Raw genomic sequence first — 12,015 nt, forward strand, 5'->3', positions numbered from 1 at the left:
TGATAATGGCATAATTTTCTCTTATTTGCAGTCATCAGACAGCTCAGGGATTTCGATACCCACGCAGCAACGTGAGGCTTTGGTCTGGATCTTCATAGCAAAGGCATGGTAAAATAAACATTTTTGCTTTTCAATTTGGAACCGAAAGTGTTTAGGAAATGACCAAATGCAGTTAAAGTTGCTTGTGGGTTTGATGCGGTGTGTATGTGATTGTGAAAATCCTCAACCCGCGACTCACGTGTCAAGTGGAAGATGCCATCGCAGGCGCTGATGTGAGACAGGAAGGCGTTCCCCAGGCCTTGGCCAGAGTGGGCGCCTTTCACCAGTCCGGCGATGTCCACCACATTGAGGAATGCTGGGACTTTGCTGCAAACCAGGAAGGGTCACTTACTGAGAGTTTATTTAAAAAAATTAATAAAAAAAAACTCAAAACACTCCTGCTGAAATCCAGTTGGAAAACTGTGTATTCTCTATTTACCTTTCAAATAAAAATCAGTGTAAACTAGTTAGCCCAATAATACAAAGAGCACATCAAATCTAGAAAAGTTGTTATAGAGCTGTTAGAACTTTTCCCATGATATTTTATTTTTATGGCTGCGGTTTTGCACTGTTTTCTTTTTTAATTTAAGTTAGAAGGAATATAGCAAAAATATGGACGGAATCTGTAAAAACATCATCAGAGAGATTCATAATACTCCTCTGAGGAGCAAGGCACTCCGCCATTGTGACTGAAATTCATGCAATGAAATGTTCCGGACGTTTCAACATACCAATTCGGGCCTTCGGAAAAAAAAAAAGAAGAGCATATGCCGCAAGGCAATTTGTCCGTCTGGCCGAGAAAATTTTGAATTCAAGCTCCAATTTTTTTTTTTTTTTAACAGCCGCTGCAATTGTGTATGATAACCACTTGTTGAAGGTTGAGCAGCTTCAGCCTTTACCTCAACTGGGAGACGTGGAGCAGCAGAGCAGTAATCAAACATCACACAGAACTGGCAGCTACATGTCAACAATATCGTTATACGTTTTTCCTCTCACGCCGGCGGCAAGAAGCGCGTCAAAGACTCGCGGATGTGAGGTGTGAATAATGGGTGAACGACGTGACCCCATACCTGGCAGGTTTGTGGAATTGGCAGAGGAAATCATAGCGTTCATCTGGAATGGGCACTCTGCTTTCATTTGGGTCAATGGTGCAGAAGGGGAAATTTTCAGCCGCCGCCTGACTCTTTGTCAGCACGTTGAAAAAGGTTGACTTCCTGAAAATAAAAACAGCTGTGAGACCAATCCTGTCTCAAAGTGCTGGCGAGTGGAGACTGATGGTTTGATAGCGTCATCCGGAAACACTCCAGTAAATTATGCAAGACAGCTGTTTTTTTTTCCTCTCTCTTCCTCTGCAAAGAGAGCAGGGGGGTGGGGGGGGGGGGAAGGTTATTCTAATAGATTGAATATTTGAGTTCTCAGAAAAATAAAAAAAAATACAGTGCCCAATTACAAGGTCAGATAATCCCATAATGGATCAATTGAACGGTACACGGAGGCAAGGGCCCAAATTGCGTTTTCTGATGGGTCGAAATCAGCCAAACGCTGCCCCATGTTGTGGTCAGCGAGATTTATTTTCTATGGTGCAAGCCGCTCGAGTGTGCTTCAAAATCGACAGACAATAGCAAGTGTGCAAGAGTAGTAATGGCTGGGCAGTTAAATGTAATCCCGGACTTTCCCTCCGTCCCGCCTCTCCAGGTACTTCACATTGGAATGATTATTTGCAGAGTCTTGCAGCCAACCAACTGGTCACAATCACAAAGGGCCAGACTCTAATTCTTTCTTTATAAAGTTAGACAGTTCCTATCATGTCCTCTGCTACTGTTTTTGGGACACTTTGAGGGAAAAGATTGATCCTCATCCAAATGCTACTGATGTGATCAAGAAGATAAAAATGAACTGCTACCGGTTCCAAAGTTGCTCCTACATTTGAATGCTGTGGAACGGCTTCACCTGATTAATGAGCCAAAACCTTTGTGCACCTCCAGTAAACCACATATGCAGCCCTTTGTTTACAGCTTCCAGCAAAAATGCTACTTTTAGCAGTGGTAGCACTGAACTGTGATGCTGCAACGGGCATATTTGGAATGGGGGCAGAAAGAAGGCGGCTCCAAGGGGCGGAGCCAACACCTGACTTGGTTTGTTGTAATTAATTTCTGTGAGAATTATCACTAACGTATCATGGCCATTTATAGCATCACAAAAGGCTGATGTTTAGAAAGGCATGTTTTGTTTCTAAGGAAGCAAAGGATAGACTTTCCAAATGAGTCTGAGAATTCATGAGCGAGCGAGAGAGACATTTTATTGATCGGGAACACTGATTGTTTTTTTTGTTTTTTTTTACAAAATGTTAAATACATTTTTAATGATCTTTAAATGCCATTGACCGAAGATATGCTTAACATTAACCTTAAAAGGAGTATTTATAAAATAGGCCATTGTAAAAAGGAGGTATTTCTTTATTTCTAGATTATGAGATGCTATTAGATTGAAAATAGAAGTCTCTCTAAACTGGTATATATCACTTCACCACAGCTACAGTCTACATACTGACGCGTCTGAAGTAGCTGCTGCGTTTCACAGCTGGAAAACAAACAAATCATTTTCAATAGTTAGAATATAATTTAAAAGCACATAAAGACAACTAATGTATATTTTTCACAACACTTTTTTTTTTAACTATATAGCTGATGATGAGCTGAGAGACTAAATTTACAATGAGGGAAAATATGATTGCATAAATAATACTTGTTTTAGTGTTTCGAAATTAGACCACAATGGTCCAAAAATGATTCTGACCCTCATTGATTTGAGCATAAATGGGGGCAGAAAAATGTCACATAGTTTAGTTCATAAATAAATCATAAGTTTATAAACCGTATCTTATCTAATCATTGCGTCATTTCAGAACTTTCAAACTTTGCCCCCAAAAAATGCCACTATTGTTATTAAAAAGTCCTTAGTAGCAGAGCCGGGAACAGTGTGACCCTGTCAGCCGAGCAGCAGGAAGACGTGTTAACGTCACTGTGGCCTGAGAGGTTAAAGGCGATGCAGGAAAGTCCTGCATGAACCGCCTGTGATTACGCCCTGTCAGTGGTGATGCTGAGGCCTCGGGATGCTGCTGACAAGCTGGTTTTTGCCAGACCAGGTACCACATGCAGCCATTTGGCAAGAACTGCGTCCAAGCAGGAACGAGTCTGCGCCATATTAAGGCAAATAAAATCTCCCACGGAAAGAAACAGAAGGGAACTCGGGCTTATAGGTGGGTTGTTGTTTTTTTAAGCAACACTGTCAAATGAGCAGGTACCGCTGCACTGTTAGACTTTCTTTTTTTGAACACACCTCAGCTGGTAGTGTGAAGAAGCCCCGCCCCCCTGAGCCTCCCCTTAAAGACTGGCGGCATTTGGTTTGGAAAATGATGCTGTCTGGGAATCTTGTTTTAAATCTGAGGGATGTAAAAGGTTTCGCTTAAAACCCAAAAAATTGGTTTTAAGAACCATGAAATCACTCCACAGGCTGAAGATTGCATTTTTTTTTGTTTTAATGGGCCGTTTCAGGAGTGGTCCCTAAACTGTGGAATGAGCTCTCCATCCCCACAAAATCACAATGTCCCGCGGCCTCGAAATCTTTAAACACATCTTAAAACTTGATTCGAAGGCTTTTGGTCTTGTTCTGCCAGTGTGTCTGAACCTCCAATTGTGCTTTGTGTGTTTTTTACAGTATAGAATTTACTTTTTACATTTACTTTATTTTTTGAAACCATATCTTAAAATGTTATTGTGCTTTATTTTTACTTTGAACTTTGATTGAATTTCTTACTTCTTTTTTTTTTATTCAGCTACTACGCTTTATTTTTTCATTGTGCAGCATTTTGGTAACATTCTTCTCAAAATATGCAATATAGATAAAGATGATTGGACCTGAATAGGTAAAAGTCAAGCCCAATGTGATGCAGTTTTCTTAAGCGATACAGACTAACTGTCTTAGGATGTGGAGACATCCACCTTCAACTCAGCGAGTGGCTCAATGTGCAGAAAGTGGGATCAACTGTTGTGTCAACCTTCCAGAGGCCACTGACAGAAGGTTGGAGCTGTGACTTCAGTCCGTCGTGCTGTTGTGCACTGTAACAGTCAAGGCACTTCAGTGGCGAGAATGCATGTTTACATGTGGGTTTCCTAAGAACACTTCGAAGAGTTTTGGATGAAGGTGGCAACCTTCCCAAGTACCCTTGAACCATCTCACTGGCAGATTGATCAAATATACAAGATTACAGTTTAGTGTCAGATTTTCATCACAATTTCAAGTTTTTGACCAAAGAATGAGTCAGAATTCGAAACAGCCAATCAGAGAACCGTCGAGCAATGAACTCTGACCTTTGATGTGGTGGCTTTTTATTTCTCGTTGCACCAACTGGTGTATGGGAATATTCTCATCCATAAGTTTTATCACTTTATATTCCAAAAGAGAACACACATTCACAGTTAAACCACAATATACAATATTTGACTGAACCAAGTTTACCTCAAAATGTGACAAACACACACACACACACACACACACACACACACACAACACACACACACACACACACACACACACACACACACACACACACACACACACACACACACACAACACACACACACACACACACGCATGACCACAACACACAAACAAGTTTTAAGTTGTGCACGTCTCACACTTTTGTTCATACTTTTACAAAGAGAAAGTTTGAAGTGGCAGCAGTCAAGGCTTTTGATTTTGATCCTGGTGGCCACATGTGGTCCCGGATACTTACCACCCTCAGGGATCCTCCTCATGTTGTAAAGAAACCCTCAAATATTTCCAACAAGTACCCATTTAAGAATTTGTTTCTGGATTAACTCAGACGCAAGAACCACAAATTACTTTTTGTTGGTTATGGTGTGTAAATCAGGACACGGGAGGAGTGAATTATCCAGAAATTCAAAGCTACAAAAAATACACCCATAAGCAGTGAGCTGCCTTGATGCCAAAAATCAAAACCAATCTTTCTAATATGAATGAAGAGCCTTTGTGTTCCGCATTCTGCTTTCCATGCTTTTATATTTATAGCGTCGTGGAGAGCGCTGCCAAGTTGCAGTGTGGACACTGCATGTGCTGCCGCTGCAGAGTCTGCACGGTGAATGGTGAAAAAGTAGCGCTCGCTTAAAGCCTTTTACTTACCCAACATTGGGCAGGCCAACTATTCCAATTTTCAAGGAGGTGCCGAACCTTCCAATCAGCGGCGGCGCTTTTGGTGCATCATCTCCCTTGCCCTGAGAAAGACAACGAGGAAGGCGTCAGATCGAGCACTTGCCATTACATAACCAACAAAACGTGCTTGTAACTGATGGGGCTAATCTTCGAGGAGCTGCACCTTCTTAGGAGCCATTTCCCACCGATCAGGTTATGTTGACTTCCACAAAAGCTTACAAATGGAGATGGAGGTGGCGGGGGAAGCAGAAAAGCACATTCAGTGAAAGAAAAGGGGGGCTAGACTCGACTAAGTCCTCAGATGAAACCAGCCAACTGCACTTTGACTGGCTCACTTGCCGTGCTCAAAATAGATTGTGCAGCCTCTGGAAATGAAAGTTGACACTGTAAGTTGGCAGCCTGACCTGTGCATCCAAATTTAGCCGTCAATACTATTGATGCACGTTGATGAGCTCCTGTGAGTTGGCTGAAAAGGGTGCATTGAAGGCACGGTTAATCTTTATCAGAGGCCCTGGCTGTGTTCTCAGCAGCTGACTATTAACGTTTAGATCGTCTGTCTTCACAGGCGACGTCCAAAAGTTTCCGTCTCTGCTCCGACAGGTCCAGGCAATTTGGCAATTTCCTTTTTGTTTTATAGCCTATTGACTTCCTGCAGCAATGAATACTCATTGGGGATGTTTTTTTTTTTTTTTAATCAAGAGTGCCCTTAAATATACATCAAATATATTATTTAGCTGTGCTCTTCGATTAAATGACAAAATTAGCAATGACCGAGTGCATGAGTGAAAAGTTAAGGTAAAAGAGCAAGCTGGTTAATTGACAGAATGCATAATACAAGATTATAAAAAAACAACAACAAATTTGTAATTTTTAACTAATTGCAAATCCTTAGTAAAACACATAGAATGGAATCTATAAGAAGGTGCAGCATCTTTGTAAAATTGTCAGTCTGGAACGTTGTTTAATGTAAAGAGCTGCCTGCAATCTGCTATGAGGGTAATCTCCAGGAGACAATGTGCAGACAGCACTGAAACACTAAAGTAGAGCATCTTCGCGCTCACGCTTCCCTCCAGAGCCCCTTTGAGAGAAACAGGTGTAGCCACGGGAGCGCTCCAAATTACAACAATTAGTTAAATGTCCTCAAATAAACTTCTCTCAGCAGAAATACAAATTAAAGCATGGGGGGGATAACAGGGGGGGCACAACCCAAAAACCATCGGCCAATCCGGTAGCCTGTCTGGTTTAACATGCAGAAAATGAGGCTCTAATAATCTGGATTTGAGGCAAGTGAGGCCAGCTTTGTAGAAGGAATTCAAATGAATAGGTTTGAATTAATCATTTATCTTTTGTTGATGGATGCACCCCCACTTAGGCTCATCACAATAGACGCAGAGCGTTTTGTTCGACCAAATAAATCATTCCCATTGTTTAAGGTACATTGATCAATCTAATGGCTTGTAATAGGTTCCTAATTGCCTCAGAGAAGTGCACCCGAATGGAGTCCAGAATTACAGATTCAACTCAAAAATTTTCACTTGAATGACAAGGCAAGATCATGTTCTCCTCTTTTGTCCCAAGTATACATCATCATCTAAAAAACACTTAGTGTATTTTCATGGTGGTGACAATTACAAAGATTCCTTTATTCTAAAAAAAAAGAGAGAGCAAAAATATGAAAGAAAAATGGCTCAATGGGTTCATAATTATTTTTATTTATTCTTTAATACAAAATTATACAAATCTCAGCAGACTAAGAAAAATTAGACCAAGATTAGCACCGCATATCCCTAATAATAGCAAAGAAGTAGATCGATTTATTGTATTTTTGAATAACCTTCACATAATTTGAGATGTTTTATTATCAAAGCAGACTGAAACGAAATGGGGCTTACACTCACTCCCGTTAAACGCCTCAATTAATTGAAATTCAACACAACCAGCTTTGTTTTTGCAGAATAACAATGTAACATAGCACTCTTTCAAACTATCATGATTACGAAAAAAAATTAATACATCTTCTCGGCGGCGCTCAGTGTTTGATGAGGCAGATTTTTATTCACCCTTCCAAAGGTGTTTTTTCCCCCTCTTTTTTTTTTTTTTTATATATAAAGGGGGTGCTGGGAGGGGGGGGGAGAGAAAAAATAGAAGAGTATTCGAACAAATTGCGCCTGTGTTGACTGGCAGCATTCAGGCACTATAATGGAGCGTTATTTACCCATTTTGAATACAGTAATGCGCATCGTTCGGTCAAGCCTTTCTCTGGAAAATTGCTTTAACTTTTAAAAGGAGGATGATTCACGTCAGAACAGGTCAATTTTACATTGTGCCATTATCCCTGGACGTTTTAACAAGCCGTGCGCTGCTTGAATTGTGATATTAAAAAGATAAAAAAAAATAAAAAATAAAAGGGAGGGGGGGGGAGAATCGCAAGTTTCTAACAATAAATAATTATAATTATAATAATAATAATAAAATAACAATGATAATAATAATAATATTGACAAGCCAAATCTTCTTCATTGTCCGCGTTCTTAATGAAACCAGTGATGAGGTTGGCCATGCATTTTATTTAGATGATCACGATGCCTCCTGTTACAGCTGGCGGCCCAGCAGCAGGTGGAAGATGAAACTTCAACTCCTGCCTATAAAATGCCTCTTCTTTAAGAAATAAATTAAATCCTTTCCAGGAACAATGCCGTCATTTTTAATGAACCCGTCACCTGCATCCCACCAAACTAGAGTAAGGGGGTTAGGGAGAGCAACCTGGCCACACGCACGAGCACACATGCGACTTTTCTGCCCAACTAGATGTAAAGAAAATAAAGTTAAAGATTTTATTTTTTTTTTTTCCCCTGAAAATGATCGATTCCGCTGATTTATTAATCTGTCACCTTGAATCCAAGAATAAAATAAGAATGAATGGAAGTTGTTGCATTGCCATTAACGCGACGTAATTTGGAAATAAGCCCATCAGCATGGACCTTCCATCGCACTGGCTCTGCAAAGATTGGAATGTCTCGGTGACGTTTTGCGCGCACATTTAAAAATCACGAGTGAAAAGCCGGAGCGACGCAGCGGCGCCACGATTCACAGGCGTTCTATTTAAAATAATATTAATAACAACAACAAATGGTAAAAAAGCTTACCTCGCCCAGGACTGTGGCGTGAACTCAATTCTGCGATGAAAGGAGACATTGAGCCTCCGTGTGAGCATTACATAAAAATAACTGTATGCATTTTAGGGAAGAGGAAAAAAAAACAACACACCAAATCCTGTCGCGTATGACAGACCGAAAAAGAGGCTGCACGGCGCATGATTGACGGCGGACTTTGGTGTGTTTTTGTCTGCGGTCGAGTCTCCCATTGGCTGAAGAGGGGCCCCGGCCCAGAATCCGGAGAGCGGATTGGCTTGTCGTCCCCGTCAGCTGTACTTCAAAGAAACACGCTCTCTACAACTAGGTAGTGTTGGCAGCCGCGAGCCAAGAAAGAAAAAGCGTGTGACCCGAGTGGAGCCACGGCGACTCCGAGTCAAGTTTGAAGGCACAACCACAACGCGTTCGCGCATCGAGAGCAGCTTCATCACGGCGCAGACCCTGGATATGGCTACGTCTATACTTGGGGTGAGTCTGGCTTTTGTGTTTGAAGGGGAACAACAACACAAAAAAGGGGGGGAAATGGTCTGAAAAAAAAAAAAAAAAAAAAAAGTTGTGTAAAAGTTGGTGCTTGGTTGCTTTGCTTTGCTTTCCCCCTGAGGAGAAAAACGCGTTTCCTGCCTCATAAAGATTCTTTCCTTCAAGTGGTTCTTTACTGCGGTGTTGGTCATCATTATTAGTTTTCTTGTGCTGTACAGCGTTGCACTTATAAAAGAAGCGCGTTTAAATCATTTTAAAGGTTCAAGACGGATTAATTAAACTTATGTTTGCTGTGGAATAATGTTAGTCAGCGACACAGTCAGACAGGGAAATATTGCTATTGCGCGTCTTGTAAGTTGTATTTCACTTTACGCGTTATTCCAGTTACTATACTTTAGAATCTTTTTAAATGCGAACACCATCCTCTCCGCTGCCTGTTTGAATTCCACTCTTTAAACGAGCGACGACTGTGTTGTGAGTCGTCAGTGTGAGCGTTTGCTGCCATCTGCGTTTGCTGCCAAGTCCCAACTTTTTTTTGTGCGCTGCTCCGCAGGAAGAGCCACGCTTTGGAACTACACCTCTCGCTATGCTGGCAGCGACATGCAACAAAATCGGCAACACCAGTCCCCTCACCACGCTGCCTGACTCGAGCGCCTTCTCCTCCAAGGGTGGATTTCATCCGTGGAAACGGTCGTCGTCCAGCTGCAACTTGGGCTCCAGCCTGCCGGGCTTCGCGGTCGCGACGAGCCGCGCGTCCACGGGTGGACTTCCGACGACGAGCGGCGCCGGCAACAGCGCCTTCTGCCTGGCCTCCACCTCGCCGACGTCGTCCGCCTTCTCCGCCGAGTACGGCGGCCTCTTCTCCAACTCGGCCGGCGTCGCCGCCGCGACCACGACGCAGGAGCCCGGACAGTCGGCGTTCATCTCCAAGGTGCACACCTCCGCCGAGAGCCTGTACCCGCGCGTCGGCATGGCGCACCCGTACGAGTCGTGGTACAAGTCCGGCTTCCACTCCACCATCTCGGGCGACGTGGCCAACGGCGCGTCCTCGTGGTGGGACGTGCACACTAACCCGGGCTCGTGGCTCGACGTGCAGAACCCGGCCGGCACCTTGCAGACGTCGCTGCACTCCGGGACGCCGCAGGCCATCCACTCCCAGCTGAGCGGCTACAACCCGGACTTCTCGTCGCTCACGCACTCGGCGTTCAGCTCGACGGGCATCAGCCCCACGGCGTCGGCGCACCTGCTGTCCACCGGGCAGCACCTGCTGACGCAGGACGGCTTCAAGACGGTCATCCCGACGTACACGGACGCTACGGCGGCCAACGCCATGATCTCCGGGGGCTCCTCGGGGATTAGCAGCTCGTCGCGCTCGTCCCGGCGCTACTCGGGCCGGGCGACGTGCGACTGCCCGAACTGCCAGGAGGCCGAGCGGCTGGGGCCGGCCGGGGCCAGCCTGCGGAGGAAGGGACTCCACAGCTGCCACATCCCCGGCTGCGGCAAGGTGTACGGCAAGACGTCGCATCTCAAGGCGCACCTGAGGTGGCACACCGGCGAGCGACCGTTCGTGTGCAACTGGCTCTTCTGCGGCAAGAGGTTCACACGCTCCGACGAGCTGCAGAGACACCTGCGCACGCACACCGGCGAGAAGCGCTTCGCCTGCCCGGTGTGCAACAAGCGCTTCATGCGGAGCGACCACCTGAGCAAGCACATCAAAACGCACACGGCCGGCGGCGGCAGCAAGAAGGGCAGTGACAGTGACACCGACACCAGTAACCTGGAGACGCCGAGGTCCGAGTCTCCGGAACTTATTTTGGACGGTGTGAATCCCAGACTGGCTGTGAAGGATCCGTCTCCGCACGACGAGCCCTGAGAGGGCATCACCTGCCGACAAGCCAACCAACAACCCCTTCACCCCCCCCCCCCCAACCCTCTCTCTCCAAAAAATAAATCAAAACACTAAAAACAAACTGCACAACATTGAAAAACGGGTCTTATCTGATGGACAAAAAAACGAACGGAGAAAATGTTTCAAGGGGCGGTTGCAAAGTGAGAGAAAAAAATATATTCCCCGCAGGTGTAGCGACTATTTCATCCGTAAACCCATCTAAGAAAAACAGATCTACTGCAGGGGCACTCGGGAGGTTTTATGAGCAACTTGAGAATTGAAATGGATGTTTTTTTGCGTAAAAAAAAAGAAGCGGTGGGAGCCAAACCTGTTGAACTTTGGACAATGTGAGTCCCATCTTGTATATTTGACCACTAAACTATGTGTTATTTTCATGTAAATGTTAGGCTATGATTGTTTTATTCGTGTTGGTATCCTGGAAATCAGGGAGTTTACTTTCGACGCACTTTGTGGATATGTATGTACACAGCTTTTTTTTTTAAAAAAAAAAAAACAAAACAACTTGGGTTGACCATTTTATTTCTTTGCTAAAAATATCTATATATAAATCTTTACCTGTATAATGTCACACGTATAAGACTTTCATTTTATCGTAATTAAAACATCTTAAAAAAAAACAGGCTGTAATTGTGTGATATAGATGTTATAATTTATTTATTTTTGTTTTAAGCAGAATTATATTCATTATTTGGAAAATAATATTTTAATTTATTGTAAAAGGTTTTTACTTTTTTATTTTATTATTATTTTTTGCTTTTAGTTTACCTACGATGCGTTGAGTTCCACTGTTTCCCCTATAGAATAAATCAGTGTTTAATGCCCCGGAACAAAACATTTCATGGCCAAATGAAAACCTTGTTAAATTGTATTAATTATGACTTGGAGCACATCGCAGCCCCATGTGTCTTGTATCGGCGATTAGGGATTCGTGTCTTATCAAATATCTAATTAATCTCGGCGACATCTTTTGTTCACTTTCACTTTATCGGGGGGCTTTTCCGAAGGGAGGCTTGATGACAAAGGTCCCCGGATATTTATTCTAATTGTCCAAATTAACTGCTTTCATTTGCATACCAATCGGCGGGGCCAAGAATAAGGGATGTGGTTTCTCTATGTGTGCCAAAAAGTCTCCCATGTTCGGGGAACACTTCTTTAAAACTTTGAGGGAAAGGGGGGGGGAGGAGGGCCAAAGAGTCACATGCA

The 12,015-nt window shown here is 43.5% G+C and overlaps 2 protein-coding genes across 4 annotated transcripts in view; one reads left to right on the plus strand and one right to left on the minus strand.

Annotated features, from left to right (window-relative positions):
• Nucleotides 1-5,589, minus strand: part of LOC142897682 (obg-like ATPase 1) — a 38,744-nt gene extending 33,155 nt beyond the window's left edge. For 2 of the 3 annotated variants that reach the window (XM_076040178.1, XM_076040177.1), the window contains exons 1-4: nucleotides 5,435-5,589; nucleotides 5,242-5,333; nucleotides 1,110-1,253; nucleotides 239-366 (exon numbers count right to left, since the gene is read on the minus strand). In XM_076040178.1, the coding sequence (XP_075896293.1) occupies nucleotides 239-366; nucleotides 1,110-1,253; nucleotides 5,242-5,333; nucleotides 5,435-5,449 (379 nt within the window). In that variant the 5' untranslated portion in view covers nucleotides 5,450-5,589. Of the gene's footprint in view, nucleotides 1-238; nucleotides 367-1,109; nucleotides 1,254-4,409; nucleotides 4,459-5,241; nucleotides 5,334-5,434 lie in introns of those variants that run through there. The other variant, XM_076040179.1, reaches the window with a different exon arrangement.
• Nucleotides 5,590-8,485: 2,896 nt separating this feature from the next.
• sp9 (sp9 transcription factor) lies at nucleotides 8,486-11,287 on the plus strand. The gene is made up of 2 exons (XM_076040171.1): nucleotides 8,486-8,891; nucleotides 9,457-11,287. Exons 1-2 carry the CDS (start codon nucleotides 8,871-8,873, stop codon nucleotides 10,774-10,776), a joined length of 1,341 nt encoding a protein of 446 aa, XP_075896286.1. The 5' UTR covers nucleotides 8,486-8,870; the 3' UTR covers nucleotides 10,777-11,287.
• The last annotated feature ends 728 nt before the right edge of the window (nucleotides 11,288-12,015 follow it).

The sequence above is a fragment of the Nelusetta ayraudi genome, unplaced genomic scaffold, assembly GCF_046127955.1.
Source record: "Nelusetta ayraudi isolate G7.1 ecotype Tasmania unplaced genomic scaffold, CSIRO-AGI_Nayr_v1 ptg000060l, whole genome shotgun sequence".
Lineage (NCBI taxonomy): Eukaryota > Metazoa > Chordata > Actinopteri > Tetraodontiformes > Monacanthidae > Nelusetta > Nelusetta ayraudi.

Coding starts and splice junctions, on each gene's coding strand:
- sp9 (XM_076040171.1), top strand. CDS start 8,871: ATGGCTACGTCTATACTTGGG. Junction 8,892..9,456: donor TGGCTACGTCTATACTTGGG/GTGAGTCTGGCT, acceptor GCTGCTCCGCAG/GAAGAGCCACGCTTTGGAAC.